The sequence below is a fragment of the Antechinus flavipes genome, chromosome 3 (genome assembly GCF_016432865.1).
Source record: "Antechinus flavipes isolate AdamAnt ecotype Samford, QLD, Australia chromosome 3, AdamAnt_v2, whole genome shotgun sequence".
Lineage (NCBI taxonomy): Eukaryota > Metazoa > Chordata > Mammalia > Dasyuromorphia > Dasyuridae > Antechinus > Antechinus flavipes.
Window position 1 is genome coordinate 611107605 of NC_067400.1, and position 19561 is coordinate 611127165.

Here is a 19561-nt window from a genome sequence, read left to right on the forward strand (position 1 = left end):
TAATCTTGATTGGATTGTTTGTTGTCTTGGGAAGAGGGGAGGTAAAGGAAGGAGGGAGAAAAAACTGGGAACACAAAAATCTTACAAAAATGAATGTTGAAAGTTGAAACCAACTTGCTCATATCCCAAGACTCCTTCTGTCGGAGTGGACGAGAGAGCCAGTGACTACTTCCTCCTGGGAACGGACCCAGATTATACATCCTCAGAGAAGGAAGGGCTGAGCAGGTGAGTTGCCCCCCATCCATCATTCTCTAACCTGAAGCCAGGGAACCAGGCTAACTTCCATTAAGGGAGAGAACATGAGAAGTGACAGCTCGGAGCTCTTCCCTTCTTTTTCGCTTCCCTGGGTACCCCCTTCACCTGAGCTGCCTCTGTCTCCGACCTCTCCGGAGTTGTTTTCTCAAGATCACAGAATCCTGGCTTTTCTCTCTGGAAAGGACTTCAGAGATCTCTACGCGGTGTCCTCAAAAGCTCCCATGGGCTTAATTACCGTCTCAATGTAGCCGACTCCAGATCGATTTACCCAGCCCCAGTGTCTCTCTAAAGTTGCAGTCTCACATCACTAAATGTTTATTGGACATTTCAAGCTGTGGGTCCATGGGCCTCTCACGCTCCACAAGTCTAAAGCTAAACTCATTATCTTTTTCCCAGTCCTCCCTTCTTCCAAACTTGCCGATTTCTATTCAAGGTATCTCCACCCTTCCAATTACCCTCAATGCCTTATTCTCTATCACTTTTCATAAATCCCATGAGTTGCCAAATCTTGCCATTCACAACCTCATCACCTGAACTACTGCACTCGCCTCCTACCCCACTTCCCTGCCTCCCCTACTTACTCCTTTGACTCTCTACAATCTCTAGGATCAAATAAAAACTCCCCAATTTGCTTATGAAAGCTTCTGCAACCTGGTTCCAACGTTTCTTTCCCATCCTCTAGAACCTATCTTCTTTTCTTTCTCCTCAATAATATTTTATTTTCCCCAATACAAGTAAAGATAGTTTTCAACATTCATTTTTGTAAGATTTGGCGTTCCAAATTTTTTTCTCCCTCCTTCCTTTACCTCCTCTCTCCCCAAAATAGCAAGCAATCCAATATAGATTATTAGATTTAAAAATCTTTTAAAACGTTTCCATATTTTGTCATGTTGCTCGAGAAAAATCGGAACAAAAGGGGGAAAACAAAAGAAAGAAAAAGCAAACAAAGAGGTGAAAATACTATGCTTTTATCCACATTTGGTCTTCATGGTTCTCTTTCTGACATCCATGCAGATATCATTTTCCATCACCAGTCTACTGGAATTATTTTGGCCTAAGTCTTATCACAGTTGATTATCACACAACGTTGCTGGGAGTAATTTAAACTTATCTCCACATAATTATACTATGCAAGATGATTCAAGGAAAATCAGATCAAAAGGGGAAAAATGAGAAAGGAAAAAAAAACTATGCAAAGCAACAACAAAAGAAAGTGATTGCTGTGATTCACATTCAGTCTCCACAGTCCCTGGTCTGCACGCCTCTGGCTGTTTCCATTACAATGTTGCTGTTTTGGCTACAATGTTCTCCTGGTTCTGCTCATTTCACTCAGCATCACTTCATGGAAGTCTTTCTAGGCTTTTCTGAAATCAGCCTGCCGATCAGTTGTTAAAGAACAGTAATTATGGGGCAGCTAGGTAGTGCAAAGGAGAACCTGAGTGTCTTCAGACACTTAACACTTCCTGGCTGTGTGATCCAAGGCAAATCACTTAATCCCAATTGCCTCAGCAAAAGGAAAAAGAAAAGAAAAGAAAAGAGAAAAGAAAAAAAAAAAAAGAGAGAGAGAGAAAAGAAAAGAAAAGGAAAGGAAAGGAAAAAAAAAAAAGAATGAACAGTAATATTCCATTACCTCATGTACAACTTATTCAGCCCTTTCCTACTTGATAGGCATCCAATCATTTTCCAGTTCCCTCCCACCACAAAAGGAACTACTGCAAACATGTTTGCATTTTGCAGAATCTGGGTCCTTTTCCTTCTTTTAGGATTAGAGTACAGCTTCTTAAACTGTGGTTTTCAACTCCATATGGAATCCTATCACTGAATTCGGGGTGGCAAAATTAGGATTTATTATCAGTAAATATACCTGTTTATAATACACATAAAACTTCTTCGGGCATATAGGGTCATGCGTGGGAAAAGTTTAAGAAGTCCTGCTCTAGAGTTCAGTCAGCAGTCTCTCTCCCCCTCACACGCGAGCTTTCATTCCCACCTCCCTGCCATCTTCTGCGCTTGGAATACTTTCCCTCCTTCCCTTTGCCCCAGTGTCCTTCTCTTCCTGAAACACCATATTCTGCTTGAGGCCTTTCCTGCTATCCCCCAACTGCCAGGCCTCCCTCCCAAATGACTTAGGCTATAAACAATTTTGTATTTATTCTACAAACAAATTTGTGGTTGTTTTTTAAAGCAGGTCTCTCTACTTCATCCATTCTAGAACTACACTTAGCAATCCTACCACAGAGCAGCTTTGACAGACTGTTTCTGACCTAGGTCACTTTGCCTTTTCTTAGGCACCCAGTGGGTGCTTTAAAATGCTTGTCAATGGATTAATCGTTGGGTCCAAGCTCCTCATCGGACAGTCGAGGAAACACGAAGGCTGCCTTCCCCAAAGTAACATGGGTAATAAATGGCAAAGTAGATTCTGGACTTGGTCGTGGCTTCGGAAGTGCTTCTGAATATTGATGAGGGCTCCCCATGTGGAGTGCACTGGGGCTGGGACATCAGAACGCACAGGACCCAGCCCCAGTGACCACCTCCTAAGTGACATCATGGCTCTGGATAATCAGAAGGGATCTTAGTGCACATCTAATCCAACAATCCTAGAAAGACAACATCTCCAAAAATTCCTCGAGATCTAGATAGGATCTCTGAATTAGAAAGGATTTCCTCCTATAGAACCACCCTTTTTTCAGATTCTGCTCTCCATTCCAAGCAGAATAATGTAATCCTTTTTTGACACAATAGCCCTCCAGATACTTAGAGGAGCTGATAAACCCTGGTCAGCCCTCTCCCCCCAAGCCAGTTCGATCCTACTTAAATCCAATTCACAGCCAACTCATCACCCCCCTGTCGTCATCGGTCCCCTTATCTATCAACATCTCTATTGTACATATCTGTTTATTGGATTTGGGGTTCTAAATTGGATCTTGAGGTTCTAAAGGATTCTATTTTGCCTTTTTTTTTTGTAGTCCCAAGGCCTGGTTTAAGAAATGTTTATCGACTGACTCACTTGGGAAAGAGATTATTCCATGATCTCCTCGTTTTAAAAATCCCTCTCGAGAAGAAAGATCACTTCTAATGGACTCCAGAAGAGAAGTTCTACTTAAAGAATGGAAATCGACACCAGCTCCCACGCCAGGGAAACCAAGGAGGTAGAACACCTCCCCCTTAACATGTCAGGAAAGAAGGTCTCAGTCAGAGAGGATCCTTCCAGAGAGTCAGAGAAAAAAGTCCCATACATCTCCGGGTTGTGAAAGAGGTCAGTAACCATACACATGTTCCCACACGTGCTCACCCGCACATACACACACACACCATGGGCCAGGGAGAGAGATTCCTGCTAAGAAATCATCCCATGACCTCCCAGAGAGTTCACACTCAGATCCAAGAGACTTTGGGCACCACCTCCTGGCCTCCCTGCCTTCTCTAAAAAGGTTAGTCTAAATTCTCAGGAGGAGGAGATTTCCTCCAGCTCTAGAACATAGCACCAAGGAAAAGTCTTCCCTAGATCCCTGTAAGAGAAGACTTTCCCGGGCAGAGATCCTCAAAAAGAAATCATACCCAGGGAGAGGTGCCCCCTGTGCCCCAGAAGAGCTTTCTCCAGGCCTTCAGAGACAACTGGAAAAGGTTACTCTTTGTGACCTGGAGCCAGATCAACTTCCTGATCCACCCCACCTTCCCACCCCTCCCGTCCCATCCCCACCAACCTAGTCCTAAAGGTCAGAGATGAGGTCACGGAGGCTGCTCTGAAATTCTCCCAGATAAGTCACTCTCCTCCCAGGCCTCTAGGAAAGAAGGCACACCTCCCACACACCCATTCTCCACTCTTGGAAAGTAAAGAAGAAAATCTATTCTCTTCTCCCAAAACCAGAAAAGGAAACTGAGAACAAGCCCTAGCCCATCCCCTAGCCTCAAGCAATTAAAAGTTGTGTAGAGACGCTCCCGTTCCCTCCCTATAACCAGGGGGAAAGCAACTGGCCCTACGGGCAGAAAGTGAGCGTGGGTCCCGGCGGAGGAGGAGCAGAGATGCGGCCCCTTACCAAGGTGAGGATCCCCACTGTGGGGGCTCTGCTGTTCCCCACCCCCAGCTGGGAGAGGCGGAAGGACTGCTGACCCGGGAAGAGCCTGGGCCCTCTGGGGACGACCCCTCCCGGAAATGACCCAGGCAGACAGCCCTTCCAGCCCAGCCCTGGGGCACCTACCTGGAAGTGGCCAGTTCTTTGTTTCGGGCAGGCTCGTCCCACTGGGATCGCCTCGCAGCCAGGAAATTTGCTTCTCCCCAGGAGAGATTCCTTCTTGAAAAAGGGCGGGAGTGGCCCGAGATCCCGGGGGGGGGGAGGGACTCGGCCGCGCGGGGCGGAGGGAGAATCCCCCAGAACTCACATGGCTGGCTTCGGAAGTGGTTCCTCCCGGCTGGCAGAGGTTCTGGGCACACACCTGCGGGCCTGGCAGCCAATCAGAGCCCGCCCTCCCGGCTGAGCAGGGAGGCGGGGCCACCCGCCCAGAGACCATAAATAGCACCTAACCCGGGAATGAGTGCTATAGGGAGAGAGCGCACCTTCCCACTTGGTCAGCGGGGCCAGTCGGACGCTCCGTCCCGAACCGAGCGCCGTAAACTTTGGCACTACCAGGTGTCCCTGACAGCGGAAGGCAGAAGGCGTCTGGGTTGCCCGGGTCGGCGAGAAGAGGGACCTGCCACGCATCTGGCAACTCCTGAAGGAGCCGCGAAAACTCCCACGGGAAGACTCGGGAGCCCAGCCAAGTGGCCAGCCCACCCTTTGGCCTGCGGGGCCAGGCCGGGCCCCAGCCGCCGGAGCCGGAAGCCCAGGTAAGTCTGCCCACCCGAGCCGGAGTGCGGGGCCTGGGGCCGCCGTGTGACCCCGGCCGGAGGAGGGACTTGGGGCACGGGGCGCCCAGGGGTGTCCTTCCCCTTCCAGCCCCGGCAGAATAGCCCGGGAACGTCTCCCGTGGGTGAGCGAGCGAGGGAGGGAGTGACCTCCAGTCAGGAGTGTAGTTAATGAAACTCCCTTATTAACGAGCTATCAGACAGTGACAAGATAGGGTGGGAAAGCCGAGATTTCTCCCTCTCCTCCACCCTGGGCTGGCCGTGCCCTCCAGGACATCTCTAACTAATCAGGAATCCCTGTCACCCCGAAGTCACCCGGTGACGTCAAGTCACGTGCCGGGGAGCCTCACCTCCCCTCACCCCTTTCCTCATCCTTCCCTGGGGACAATTTTGGCAGGTGCCGGGGCCCCCTGGAATGCCAGGCATCCTGGACATGAGCGGCTTGGAAGAAACCAGGCTTTTGCTTCAGGCCATTCAGTGTCCAAAGTACCAGGGACCCCCATGGCCCTTTTCTTTCTTTCTATTTCTATTTTATTTTATTTGTTTGTTTTTGCTGAGGCGATTGGGGTTAAATGTCATGGACCTCTGGGACTATCTGATGAAACCTCGGGACCCCTTCTCAGGAAGAAGCTTTTATTTTATTTATTTATTTTTGCTGAGGCGATTGGGATTAAGTGACTTGCCCAGGGTCACCCAGACAGGAAGTGTTAAGTATCTGAGGGCAGATTTGAACTCAGATCCTCCTGACTTCAGGGCTGGTGCTCTGTCCACTGCGCCCCACCCCCACCCCCAAAGGCCTTTTCTTTGGAGTCTGTGGCAAATGTGATGGACCAAAAACAGCTACCATTTGGGGACCTGCTGTTAAGCAGATTGTGATTTTATTGCTCAGAGATGTCTGAGGGCACGGAACATGATTTCATGGCAGGAATGATGTATCTAGAACCCGGGTTTAAGCTTTGCCCAGGTATTTGCCAGCTGTGTGATCACACTTCCTGGGAATGAGGTACCCACAGTCACAGCATGAGCTGGCTGGGGCAGGGGGAAAAGGGGAACTATTTAAAGGAAAATATTTAAGGCTTTCCGGACATGTGGGGGTAGATTTTTAGGGGGTTGGGAATCATGGACAGGAAAAACTACTCAATTTCTTTAGATCGGCTTTCTTTGGCATATTATGTGTTTTATTTTATTCATTTAAAAGCACCTTCCTGGGGGCAGCTGGGTGGTGCAGTGGATAGAGCACCAGCCCTCAAGTCAAGAGGACCCGAGTTCAAATCTGTTCTCAGAAACTTACCGCTTCCTAGATGGGTGATCCTAGGCAAGTCACTTAACCCCAATTCCCTCAGCAAAAAAAAATAAAATAAAATAGGAGCTTCTTCCTGAGAAAGGGTCCCAAGGCTTCATCAGATTGTCCCAGAGAGCCATGACATTTTTTTTTTAAGTGGAGGACTTCTGAACTAGAAAAATGGCTGTCCTTCCTGTTTAAGAACCATAATAACTGGGTTTACAAGCGACTTTCATCATGTTATCTCGTTTGAGCCCTGAGGGCTGCCATGTCTGCTCTCTAGTCACTGTTCATTTTGCTCGTTTTCTGGTCAAACGTGTGGAATCATGGGACCACCGGCTTAGAGCTGAGATAGATTTTATAATCCCTCTTATTTTATAGATGAGAAAACAGACAGAGGGGGTAGTTGACTTGTTCAGGAGCACACGGCATCTGAGGCAGGAGTGGAAGCTCCAGGTGCTCATTCATCGTTGCCTGAGGTCCCTTTGGCCCTCTCCCACAGGCCTTTGGGTGACTACTTGTTGGGAAGGCTGTCGTGGGGGACACTTTCCTGGGTGGTTTGCTGATCTCAGCTGCCCTTTCTGAGAGACTTATTTGGCCCATGTTCTGGGAAACCCAGAACATATCCAGGAATGGGGCTGGAACCCTTGACTCTTGGTAGGGTTGGAGACCGGGTGACCTTTAGAAGCCCGGGGGCCTGGATGCCCCCCAAGTGTGACTTGTGTCGCCAGTCCACGTGTCAGGGAGTCACCGTGTTGGCAGCAGGCAGGTGACACTGTGACCATCTCAGACAGCCGGAATCCTGACTTAACTAGCTGCTACTCTAACCTGTAGCTCACTTGGTTTCTTAGGTAGAGATGGGGTGGAGAGGGGGAAGGGCTGGGGCCGGGAGAATCCTCCCCGAGGGGCCCCAACCATCCTTACCCACCCACCCCTCAAACCAGCCGCCCGCTTCTGGGGAAACTTGTTTAACCAGAATAATTAGGGCTGGGCTAGCTTGGTAATGGCCACATGGTGGCTGCCCATAAAGCTGGGAGGGGACCGGACGAGCCCCTCTTGAGGTGGGGAGAGCCGCTGGGGCACCCACCCTCATCCCCAGAGTTGCCATGGAGACCAGAGAGAGTATGATCCCACGAGTGGCGCCCTCTGCTTTGGGATAGCAAGGAAACTGAGGGACTGAGCCTGAGGCAGAGGGGAATGGGAGAGGGTAAAGGTGAAGCTAGATTTTATCCCAAAGCAGACCGGATATCTGCCTGGAGGGTGATTCCAGAGGATCCTGTTAGGAATTCTTCCCACTCCTCCCTCCCTAACTAAAAGGACTCCAACACACCCTTTCTCTATCTAGGCAGGTCCCAAATGTCATTCAAGGCCCCGCGTTATGCAAGGAATCAGGTTTAGACTAGAGGAAGTGACATTTTCCTGAGCAAAAGTTTGGGAAGAGAGGAGGACAGAATCAAGAACACTGAGTATCTGGCTGGCTGAACCACAGGGGGATGAAGGGGCAGGGGGCACAAGAAGAGCTGTGCTAGGGCTGTCCCACTGACTTCCTAAGCTTTGCAGAGCCACCCTTACCCTCCCCACTTGGCATATCAGGGTCGTGCCCGCAGCCCCACAAGCCCCTGCTACATCCATCATGGCCCCGATCGGGTCATCACACGTCAGGAGGGCAGAGGGCAGAGTCCAGGCCACCAGGCTAGAGAAAGGATGCTCTCCAGAGACTGCGTCTCCATCTGGGGCCGGGCTCTATGGGCCAGTGGCCATCTAACTGGCCTTCTGGGACAAGACAGCATTTCCCAGGCTGGGGTGCAATTCCCACAGGTAGTTTTTCTTGATTCTGAGGCGCCGCCGGGGTGTCTTCCTGACCCTATCTGGGGTTTTTGTGGCAGAGACTGTCAAATAGTCTGCCATTTCTTTCTCTAGCTCATTTTACAGATGAGGAAACCGAGGCAGAGTTAATAAGAAAACTGAGACCCAGGGAGATTGGGAACCATCCATACAGGCTGCCTGTGGTAGAGATGGGCTTTGAACATAAAGCCTTTTTCCTACTGTCCCCGGCTGCCTTTCAGTCCAGAGGAGTTGGGCTATTTTAGAAATGGCAATGCCGTGTGACTCTGGGCACAGAAACGAGACCACAGGCAGCAAGTAAATGGCACCGTGGACTGAGCACCTATATTCGGGAAGCTTGGACAAGGGACTTAATTTCTCCCTGCCTCAGTTTCCTCATCTGTAAAATAGGACTAATAACACCTTCCTCCCAAGGCCGTGAGGGTCAAATGAATTAACATGTGTGAAGTGCTTTGGAAACCTAAAAGCGCTCCATAAATGCTAGCTATTTTGCTTATTCAGCTTTCTGTGCCTCAGTTTCCCTATTTGTAAAATGGGAATAATTCTACCCATAGTCACTCCCTCACAAGGTATTGTGAAAAAACCCTTTGCACAGTTGTGAGCTGTTGTGCCTGCGTGAGTGTGCACACCTGCCTATTCATGTTTGCTTGACTCCAGGGACAAGAGAGAGACGAGGGAGGCTCCTGCCCCTGGAACTCCTGTAGAGCGGAACATCTGGCAGGCAAGGAAGGAAGCAGGGATGTTAGGTCTTAGGACCGGGAGGGAGGCCTCCCCAAATCCTCCAGGTGGAAGAGATGATTTCCTGCCCCGAGAGAGTCAGTCTGTTATTACAAAGGTTGGCTTTGAGATCTGAGCACTCGGTGTCAGACCAGAACATCAGGCTGGGCCAGTTCCTTTGCCAGGAGACAGGAAATGCTCCTTTCAGAAAAGCCTAGACCTTGTAAAACCTGCCCTTAGCCTGCCCAAAGCCCTCACCCGCACCCCAGTGCACAGAGGCAAGAGCCGGCCCAGGGGCTGATGGAAGTGGCAGAGGAAGGGAGGCCACGGGAGCAGCTTTGAGGTCTTGCCCTCAGATGTACGTACCTTTCCCGTCCAAGAGCGGGCTCACGGCTATTTTTAATATTCCCAACTGCCCTTCCAAAATGCTCCGAGTCCATTTTTCAGATGGGGGAAACTGAGGCTCAGCTTTGAATCCAGCCCTCTCCTTCCTGCAAGGAAGTGCTTTTTCTCTACAGAAGCTTCATCCCCATAAATAGCGTCATTTATTACATTACAGTTACTTCTTAGTGGTGGACACATAGAAAAAAATATTTAAAATAATTAGCATTTATAGAACAGGGCAGCGTGGATAGAGCACTGGGCTAGAATAAGGATCTGAGTTCAAATCCCGCCTCAGATGCTTATTGTGTGACCCCAGGCAGGCCACTTTACTCAATTTGCCTCAGTTTCCTCATCTGTAAAATGAGCTGGAAAAGGAAATGGCAAACCACTGCAGCATCTCTGCCAAGAAAACCTCAAATGGGGTCATGGCGAATCGGACAGAACTGAAACGATTGAAATACAATTTTATATAACTCTTTATAAATATTATCTTGTGTAATCTGCACCACAACCCTAGGAGTGAAGTGCTATTATTATCCCCATTATACATATGGGGAAACTGAGAAAAAAACCTGTATAATGGGGAAACTGAGTCAGACAGAAGCAAAGTAACTAGTAAGTTCATGAAGCTGAACTTGAATTTAGGTCCAGGTCTGTGTGTACCGTGGCACCTTCTAGCCACTGCCCCAGGTAGCTAAGCCTCGATTCTGGCTCTATTGAAGTGGATAGCTCGGTTCAGTTTAATATAATCCACAGAGGATTTACTCTGTATTTATTATACCTACTATGTTACTACTATATCTACTATATGAAGTGTTTAAGTCCCTACTATGTGCCAGAGACAAAAACAAAGCGACTCCTACCCTCAAAGATCACAAAAATCACAGAGTGAGAGCTGGAAGGGAACTAGATGGCATTCTTGCACAATCCCCTCACTTGACAGGTGAGGAAATTAAGGTTCAGAGAAATTAAATGACTGCCTAATTAGCACAGATGGAGAGAAAGGTCAAATTTGAACCCAGATGCAGCCTTTCCCAGAAGGTAATTTAGGAGCTGGGAGAGAGAGATGAGGGACATCAGGAAGGAGGAAGTCCCTGAGCTGGACTTGGAAGGAACCCAGGGGTCCCTAAAGGAGCCCTTGAAGGGGGAGTGCACCCTCGGCCTTGGGGACAGTCTGCGCAAATACTGGGGAGGGAGAATGCTGTAGAGAGAGCAGCAGACAGAATGGCGGGCCTGGAATTGTGTAAAATCGGCCCTCCGATCGGCAGCAGCTAAATAAAGGTTCCCTTCTCCCGCCCCCGAGAACAAGGGCTGTGCTTGGAGATCTCCCCTTCTCCAGTCCAATCCCTTTGTCGCTTTTAGTTCATTTCATAGAAAGAAACCTGACAAGATCACAGGGCGCTAAGTCAGGCCCTCTGAGACCTCTGAAGCCAACATTCTCAATTTACAATTAAAGAAACTGAGATCCAGAGACCTGAACTGATTCCACCAAGGGCCCATGGGTAACAAATACAAAAAACTCAGTTCAGTTTCATGTAATGCAGAGGATTTACTCTATTTATTATATCTACTTTATCACTACTATACCTACTATAGAAGTATTTAAGTACCTACTATGTGCCAGAGACCAAAACAAAGCAACTCCCACCCTCAAAGATCACAGGGCGCTAAGTCAGGCCCTCTGAGACCGTTGAAGCCAACACACTCAATTTACAGTTAAAGAAACTGAGACCCAGAGACTTGAACTGATTCCACCAAGGGCCCATGGGTAACAAATAGAAAAAACTCAGTTCAGTTTAATAATGTAATCCAGGGGATTTACTCTGTATTTATCATACCTACTATATCACTACTAGACCTACTATAGAAGTATTTAAGTCCCTACTATGTGCCAGAGACAAAAAAACAAAGCGACTCCTGCCCTCAGAGATGGCAGAAATCACAGAGTGAGAGCTGGATAGAACTTGATGGCTTTCTTGCTCAATCCCCTCGCTTCATGGTAAGGAAATTCAGAAATTAAGAAAAGGGGAATTCTAAACCCGGATCCTCAGATGCTAACCTGGAGGTGACAGGGGCCCATTTGTTCTTGAGCCAAACAGACGCTGGGATTTTCCCAAGACTGTTTGCAGTGGGTAGAAGTCCTGACTTCAAACGAAGTAAAAGAAATACTTGTATTTTCAGTCAGATTTCTCCATTGGCTCCAAGCTTCATTTGGAGGCACGTGCTGCCCCCCCCCAAAAAAAAAAAACACACACACACACACACACACACCTATTGCCCTCAGTGTGTGAACAAATCCCGAGCAAGATCAACAGGCAGAGTTCTCTAAGCACTTACTGAGCGCCGGAGAAAGATAACAGATTGCAAGTTTCCAGTCTGATGGGGAAGGCGGCACGCACACAGATAAATACAAAACAGCCCTGAAAGGGATAAGGAGGAAATAATACAAGGAAGGCCCTGGAAGGAAGAGGGGTGGGGAAGGTTTTCTGCCGCAGGTGGGATCACATTGTTCAGTCTAGGGCAACAATCCGTGACGCCGTTTGAGGTTTTCTTGACAAAGACACCGGAGTGGTTCGCCATTTCCTTCTCCTGCTTATTTTACAGATGAGGAAACCGAGGCAGACTGGGTTAAGGGACTGGCTTAGGGTCACACAGCCAGTAAGTGACCTTGGCCAAGATGAAGTTTCCTGGGGCGCTTTAGATTTAAGGAAAACCAGGGCAGGGTGATGGTCAAAGAGGAGGAGGGAGAAAGAGCTCGGGGGAAGCAAGAGATGGAGCGGGTCCAGTTGAGAATCCCATTGATGACTTCCAACTCTGTGTGAGCCTTCCTTTGACTCGGGGGAGACTTGGAGAAATGCTGGGGAGGGGGCTCAGGGACCTCCCCTCGTTACGGAGAGGGCCACGGGCTTGTGCAAGAGGACGCTGAGTCAGGACGTGGCCCTCTACGTGAGACACAGTTAGTCAAATGACAGGTCACATGCAGTCATTACCAGATCTTGTGTTCCAGAGTCACAGGCCTGCAATTCTCTGGCCTTCTGATGACCCAACTCTTCAGGCACGGAGCCTGCCCTATTCTTGCCGGGTTCCCACAGGCACAGCAGCCACAGGTGTGACTGTCCCTTTCTGGAACCCGCCCCGGTGAGGAATAAATATTTGCTGGCCCTGGTGACTCTGTCACTAAGTGAGCTTCAAACAGGTTCTGACCTGAGGGGAAGGGACTGGCGACGGGCACAGCCCGGGGACTCGCTAGAGCCTTGGCAGGCTCACTAGGAGCTGTCGGGTCAGTAAACACTTATTAAGCTCCAACTGCATACTTGGAACTGCATCCCTAGAACTCTGCCAATTTGTTGGGGATACAAAGAGGGAAAATCCAATCTCTGGCCCCAGGGAGCCTGGTAGGACAATTTGTAAACAACCGTGGTCGAATGATATAACAGGATAAACTGGAGATAAATCATCGGGCTGGAAGGCACTTAAATTGAGGCAGGTTGGGAAAGGCAGGCAGAGGCAAATCAACGAGCATTTATTAAGTAGTTACTGTGTGCCGTGCATTGGCTCAGAGCTGAGGCTATACAGAGAAGCAAGGACAGAGTCCCTGGAGATATCTCGGGAAGGCACTAACATGGAGGGATTGGGAAAGGCTTTTGTAGAAGGGAGTCAGGGAGGCTCGGTAGGGGAGGTGAGGGACCTTTGGGCTCATTTAATCTAACCCCTTTGTCTTATTTTAGATAGAGCACTGAGCCCGGAGGCAGCAAGAACTGAGTTCAAGTGTGGCCTCAGACACTAACTGTGAGCCTGGGCAAGTCACTTCACTCTGTTTGCCTCAGTTTCCTAATCCGTAAAATGAGCTGAAAAAGCTGAACAACAACTCGGTTGTATTTCATTTTACAGATAGAGAAACTGAGGTCCAGAGAAAAGTGACTTGTCCAAAGTCACAGAGTAACAAGGATTGTTTGATTTCATTTTACAGATAGAGAAACTGAGGTCCAGAGAAAAGTGACTTGTCCAAAGTCACAGAGTAACAAGGATTGTTTGATTTCATTTTACAGATAGAGAAACTGAGGTCCAGAGAAAAGTGACTTGTCCAAAGTCACAGAGTAACAAGGATTGTTTGATTTCATTTTACAGATAGAGAAACTGAGGTCCAGAGAAAAATGACTTGTCCAAAGTCACAGAATAACAAGGGTTGTTTTATTTCATTTTACAGTTAGAGAAACTGAGGTCCAGAGAAAAGTGACTTGTCCAAGTCACAGAGTGACACAGATTGTCTTATTTCATTTTACAGATAGGGAAACTGAGGTCCAGAGAAAAGTGACTTGTCCAAAGTCACAGAGTAACAAGGATTGTTTGATTTCATTTTACAGATAGAGAAACTGAGGTCCAGAGAAAAATGACTTGTCCAAAGTCACAGAATAACAAGGGTTGTTTTATTTCATTTTATAGATAGAGAAACTGAGGTCCAGAGAAAAATGACTTGTCCAAAGTCACAGAATAACAAGGGTTGTTTTATTTCATTTTACAGATAGAAAAACTGAGGTCCAGAGAAAAGTGACTTGTCTGAAGTCACAGAGTGACACAGATTGTTTTATTTCATTTTACAGATAGGGAAACTGAGGTCCAGAGAAAAGTGACTTGTCTGAAGTCACAGAGTAACAAGGATTGTTTTATTTCATTTTACAGATAGGGAAACTGAGGTCCAGAGAAAAGCAACTTGTCCAAAGTCATAGAATAACAAGGATTGTTTTATTTCATTTTACAGATAGAGAAACTGAGGTCCAGAGAAAAGCAACTTGTCCAAAGTCACAGAATAACAAGGGTTGTTTTATTTCATTTTACAGATAGAAAAACTGAGATCCAGAGAAAAGCGATCTGTCCAAAGTCACAGAGTAACGAGCATTGTTTTATTTCGTTTTACAGATAGGGAAACTGAGGTCCAGAGAAAAGCGACTTGTCCGAAGTCACAGAGTAACAAGGATTGTTTGATTTCATTTTACAGATAGAGAAACTGAGGTCCAGAGAAAAGTGACTTGTCCAAGTCACAGAGTGACACAGATTGTCTTATTTCATTTTACAGATAGGGAAACTGAGGTCCAGAGAAAACTGACTTGTCCAAAGTCACAGAATAACAAGGGTTGTTTTATTTCATTTTACAGTTAGAGAAACTGAGGTCCAGAGAAAAGTGACTTGTCCAAGTCACAGAGTGATACAAATTGTTTTATTTCATTTTACAGATAGGGGAACTGAGGTCCAGAGAAAACTGACTTGTCCGAAGTCACAGAGTAATGAGGATTTCAGCCAGGATGATCTGACACCCATCATAGGATCTCATTATGTTAGAGCTGGAAGAGATCTCTGTAGCCATCCCGTCCAATCCTCACCCGCCTAATAAAAAATCCTTCCTACTAATGATAGCTAAATAGAGCGATTTGCTCATGTTCTCTCACTGCGGTAAATCCTCAACAAGAAGGTCATCCAGCCTCTCCCTGAAGACCTCAGGGGGTCAAGTGTTGGAGTCAGATCAGCAGAAGGGAAGGGGTGCAATGTCCTGGATTCAAATCCAAACACTGTGAATTGTAGGAGCCTGGGCAAGTCACTTCCTGTGGCTGGCCCTCCGTTTTCTCAGCTTTAAACTCGTAACGGTGGTCCCTGGTGAAGCGTTTTGCAAACCCCACGTCCTCTTGCCTCTAGTCCCTCAGCGCCCTCTCATTACCTCCAGGGCACCTGCTCTGTTCTAGCCCAAGCCAAACAGGATAAAGAGTCCCATAATCCCCCAAGGTAGGGCTATAGAAGAGTCCAAAAGGGAGGGAGGGGGACCTGGGGAGAAGAATCCAAGCGCTCGGGACAGATGGAGGGGGAGAGGTTTTTGGACAAGTAGAGGAAGGAGGAGAGAGCTAAGAGACCGTGGGGAGAGTTCGTGGAGGAGTCATCGTCATTATCCCATTGGCACAAAACTAATTTCTCAAGCACTTCTAATTTATGCTCTCACTTTGAGGCTGCCAAGCACCCGCTGACTTGGGCGTGACTGGGATAGCGAGCCCTCTTTACAGATGGGGAAACTGAGGCTGAGAATAGTGAGCATCAGAGGTGGGATTGATACGGGTCTTCGTCAGGAGGTTGGGAGTCGTCCAGTACAGGACAATGAAGACGTTTTTTGCTTCTAAGCACATGGGAGCCAGGGAAGTTTTTTGAGCTAAGGAAGTTCCGGCTTTTGGACTCTGACCCGGATTTCCCTCTCTCCTCGCACCAACCAGCCACTCTCAGGCAGCCCCTCACAACTGATGGAGATGGAACCCCAGTAGCTGCTTGGGACGGAGAAGGGGTGTTTCTGCCCCTCTCCTCCCCCCTTCCCAAACCCACACCTAGAGTGCTTAGTCATTGGAAAACCGAAGCTCAGGCTTGGGAGAGGAAGGGGAGGAGAACTGAGGTTTCTAGGGCCTCTAAGCTTGTCCCGGCACTTTGCATATGCTAATGAATCTGATGTTCTCTGCTGTGGGAAGGAGGTGCTATTAGGGCTAGGGAGTGGACTTCTACTTTCATTGACCGGGGAAACTCCCTCTGGCCTCGGAGATCTGCGCCCTTCTTGCCTCTGAGAATTGCCCAGGGCGCCCAGACCAGTGTTAGGATCATAGGGGAGAGCCCAGGCCTGCCCCTCTGTCTCCCTTAGCGGCCAGGAGACAGTCTGGAGGACTTGCCCAGAGTCGCTCTCGGTGATTAGTTTGGGAGCCGAGGGGGTGGGACAGGGGTGGAGGAGCAGGGAAGGTCCGTATGGCTCCAGCGCCCGCTTTGCGCAGGGGACGGTGACCCCGTCTGCGGGATGGAATAGTCCCAGCGGGGGATGATGAGATTGGCAGCCGTGCTGAGGCGGGAATGAAGCGACAAGATGGGACCGAGGCCGGGAGCGGAGGGAGCTCCAGGTTAGTCCCGGCTACGAGACTCACGGCAGCACATGCGCAGAGCAGGGAGTTTGGCAGGATGGGAGGGAGGGCTTCAGGTTGGGGCGGGTGCCACGTGTCCTTCAGGTTTGGGCCGAATTCCCATCTCCCAGCTCAGACCAGGGGCTCCGAGAACCCGCTCTCCTCCTCGGCCAAGGTCACCCTGTAGCCTGGGCAGGGCTCCCAGCCGTAAATGAGGAGGTGACGAAGGAGAGATGGAAATCCCCCCCTCACCATCACACTCACACACACGGAAACAAGGACTTCTTGTCTCTCCATTCAATGCCTTCCAAACCTCCCCAGAAAAATCTCCTGGCAATTTCTTAACTGTGACCCCCTCCCTCCCCAGCTCCCCTCCCCTTTGTCAGAGTATCCCAAAATACAGCAGGGAAACCAGGCCTTGGGTCCTGACCGGGCTTCCCCTCCCTCCCTCACCGCACCAGCTGAAACTCCGGGAGCTGCTTGGGAGGGATCGGCGGATCCGTAGTGACCACACACACACACTACTTTTGGAGACTGACAGCTCTGGCTTGCTAAAGGGGAAGGGAGTGAGGATGCTTAGCAAGAGCTATAGACTCCTTCCCTTTCACCTCCTCGTGGCTAGAAAATGGGGGGCAACGAGATGGTGCAATAGCTAGAATGTCGCCGTGTGATCCTGGTCATGTGACTTAACCCAGCTTGCCTCAGTTTCCTCATCTGTAAAATGAGTTGGAAAAGGGAATAACACAGAGTCAGGTGTGACTTAAACAATTCGACAACAGACGGAGAATTTCAGTTAAAGGGAGTCATTCCCGTTGGACTTGGCAGGGAGGAGACAGGCTTGAGTGGAGCCGGAAGTCCAGTCCTTGGAGGCTCAGCTTATAACATGTTAGTCCCGGACTCCAGCGGTGGGTTCAGATCCTGACACTGACACTAGCTTAACGCTGAGGTCTCCAAGTTATTGGTGTAGAATGGGGTGATAGAGAGGATCCTCGTCACACGGGGCTGCTGCTCAGAGAGCCTCAGGATGTGATCCTGGAGACGTCCGAGGGAGCTTCCCAGGGGTCCGGCGCCACTCCCTCACCTGCACCGAAGGGAGGGCGGCACTCCTTCAGGGCAGAAATACCTTGGGTATAAGGCAGGACCGCACAGGGAGTAGGAGGGGGGCATCCAGCCTCCTTCCCTCCCGAGGACTCGGGACGAGAGTGGGGGGAGAGGGGGACATGCCCTCCAGTCTGACGCCGTCTCTGCTTTGTCCCCCCAGATCGGAACCATGTCGTCCACCCAGCAAGTGTGGCACACGGCGGTGCCCCCGCCGGCCCTGAGCAGCCCCTCGGCGATGGTGCCCATGGTGCCCACGTCCCCTCCCCCGGGCTCCCCCGAGGACAAATTGGAAAAGGTGTCGTCCCCGCTGGAGTGCTCCATCTGCTTCTCGGGCTACGACAACATCTTCAAGACCCCCAAGGTCCTCACTTGCACTCACGTTTTCTGCCTGGAGTGCCTGGCCCGGCTCATGGCGGCCCAGCCCGTCGGGCAGTCGGAGGACACCATCCCCTGCCCCCTCTGCCGCCAGCCCACGGCCGTGCCTCTGTCCGGCGCCCCCGCCCTGCGCACCAACAAGGAGCTACTGGCCTCCCTGGCCCCCCACCTGCGCAAGGAGGAGCCGGTCTGGATGGACGGCAGCAAACTCTGCTACAGGCCCCCCCTGCCTTCCAGCACGGCCGAGCCCCCCGCCTGCATCTGCCTGGATGTGTCCCTGAGCAAGCCGGAGGCCGTCCACCTGCCATCGCCCGTCCCGCCCCGCCGCAGGGGCTTCCTGGCCAGGTGTTCCTACTGCAGCGACTGGAAGAGGATCCTGCTCATCACCGTGCTGCTGGTCATCCTCTTCTGCATCGTCCTGTGGCCGGTTCAGTGCGCCCTCAAGACTGGCAACCTCCGCTGCTTCACCCGGCCCCCTTCCAGTGTGGCTCACCGGCCCAGTCCCTCCAGCTTTCCTCTGAACGATGATTAAGCCGGCCCCCAGCCCCCATGAGTGCAACGGTCAGAGCTGGCGCCCCGGCCGGCCGGGCCACACGTGGCCTCCTTCGCCCCCCGCGGTCATTGCCCGGCCTCCACAATGGGACCGACTCTCGAGGACCCGATGTCTGGGAGCCGGTGGGAGGGACACGGAGCGAGGAGATAACCCTTAGCCGGGCTCTCCCCAGAAACAGCAGCGCTGGGAGGGACCTTGCCGGTCCCCCAGTCCGACTCCTTCATGAAGAAAGTGACCCGGCCAGTGTCACTCAGGGGGCCAGGACGGAGCTGGGGTTTGTCCCCAAGCCTGCAGGTCCCTGGCCCTGAACTCTTAACGGATCCTTCTTTAAAATGTGAAAAGAACTAAGTGGGGAGGGCGGAGGGCTAGGAAGGGGACAGACAGGCGCCCCCTCCCCCCCCACCTCAGGACATTGATTTGTAATTTTCTACAACTCGTATTTTATTTGTATTTGTATGGAACATTTCACCTCTGAGGCTCCGGTGTCTTCCGGACCATCCTCTCCCCCGGGGTTGCCCCAGGCTGGGCAGGGCTGGTCCCTCTCCTGGACCCCATCCTGCTCTCCCTCAACATGCAATGCCCCACTCCGGGACCCCCATTTCCACTTCCCTGGTCTGGCTGACTCCGCCCTTCAGCCCTCCCCCTCTTCCACCAGGGGGGGCCTGAGCCAGATTTTACTGACCTCCCTTACACCCCCCCCCCTCCATCATTGCACTTGTCTGAGCACATCCTGGGCATTAAACCCTTCCCATCCCCCAGTCCTCCTCCCCATGATCCCTCCCGATCAGGGGAGCGGGAATGAGGGTCCATTATCTGTCCCCTCCGTTTGGTAATTGCTGTTTGTTTGTTAAATAAATAATTTTGTATCTGTGCCTGTGGAGGAAAGTACAACCTTGATTTCAACCTGGGGGGGAGGGGGGCTTCTAGACCCAGCCCAAGTAGGGAGGAGTGAGAACCCTGTGCCCAAGGGTTAGGGCCCAAGCAGCCCGGTGCTCCTTGGGGGTTTGCCCTGGGTTTAGGTCTAACAAGCCCTTATTGAGTGAGAGGGCAGACTGGACCATGGACAGAGCTGGCTTCCGGGGAGGAGAGAGGGGAGGGGAGGAATCTCCGTCCCAGCCGAGCCTCCGACACATTCGGGTCCGGGTCTATGGCACATTCACTCGGAGGCCCGCAAGACATTTTACGTGCATCACCTCGTTTGATTCTCCCAACGGGCCTGGGGGAGAAATCCTGGCCGTTTCCCCCATTTCCCAGCTAAGAGAACTGGGGCAGAGGGTGGGTGACTTGCCCAG

At 50.5% G+C, this 19561-nt stretch overlaps 1 protein-coding gene across 2 annotated transcripts; it reads left to right on the forward strand.

Moving 5' to 3' along the window:
- Nucleotides 1–4779: 4779 nt before the first annotated feature.
- RNF223 (ring finger protein 223) lies at nt 4780–19141 on the forward strand. Of its 2 annotated transcripts, none has more exons than XM_051988864.1 (2): nt 4780–5080; nt 17502–19141. In XM_051988864.1, the coding sequence occupies exon 2, from the start codon at nt 17511–17513 to the stop codon at nt 18246–18248; it is 738 nt and encodes a 245-aa protein (XP_051844824.1). In that variant the 5' UTR covers nt 4780–5080; nt 17502–17510; the 3' UTR covers nt 18249–19141. The 2 variants fall into 2 exon arrangements, with proteins under 2 accessions (XP_051844824.1, XP_051844825.1); XM_051988865.1 differs by lacking the exon at nt 4780–5080 and adding an exon at nt 16191–16240.
- The last annotated feature ends 420 nt before the right edge of the window (nt 19142–19561 follow it).

Excerpts from the sequence above, each read along its gene's own strand:
- RNF223 (XM_051988864.1), top strand. The coding sequence starts at position 17,511 with ATGTCGTCCACCCAGCAAGTGTGGCACACGGCGGTGCCCCCGCCGGCC.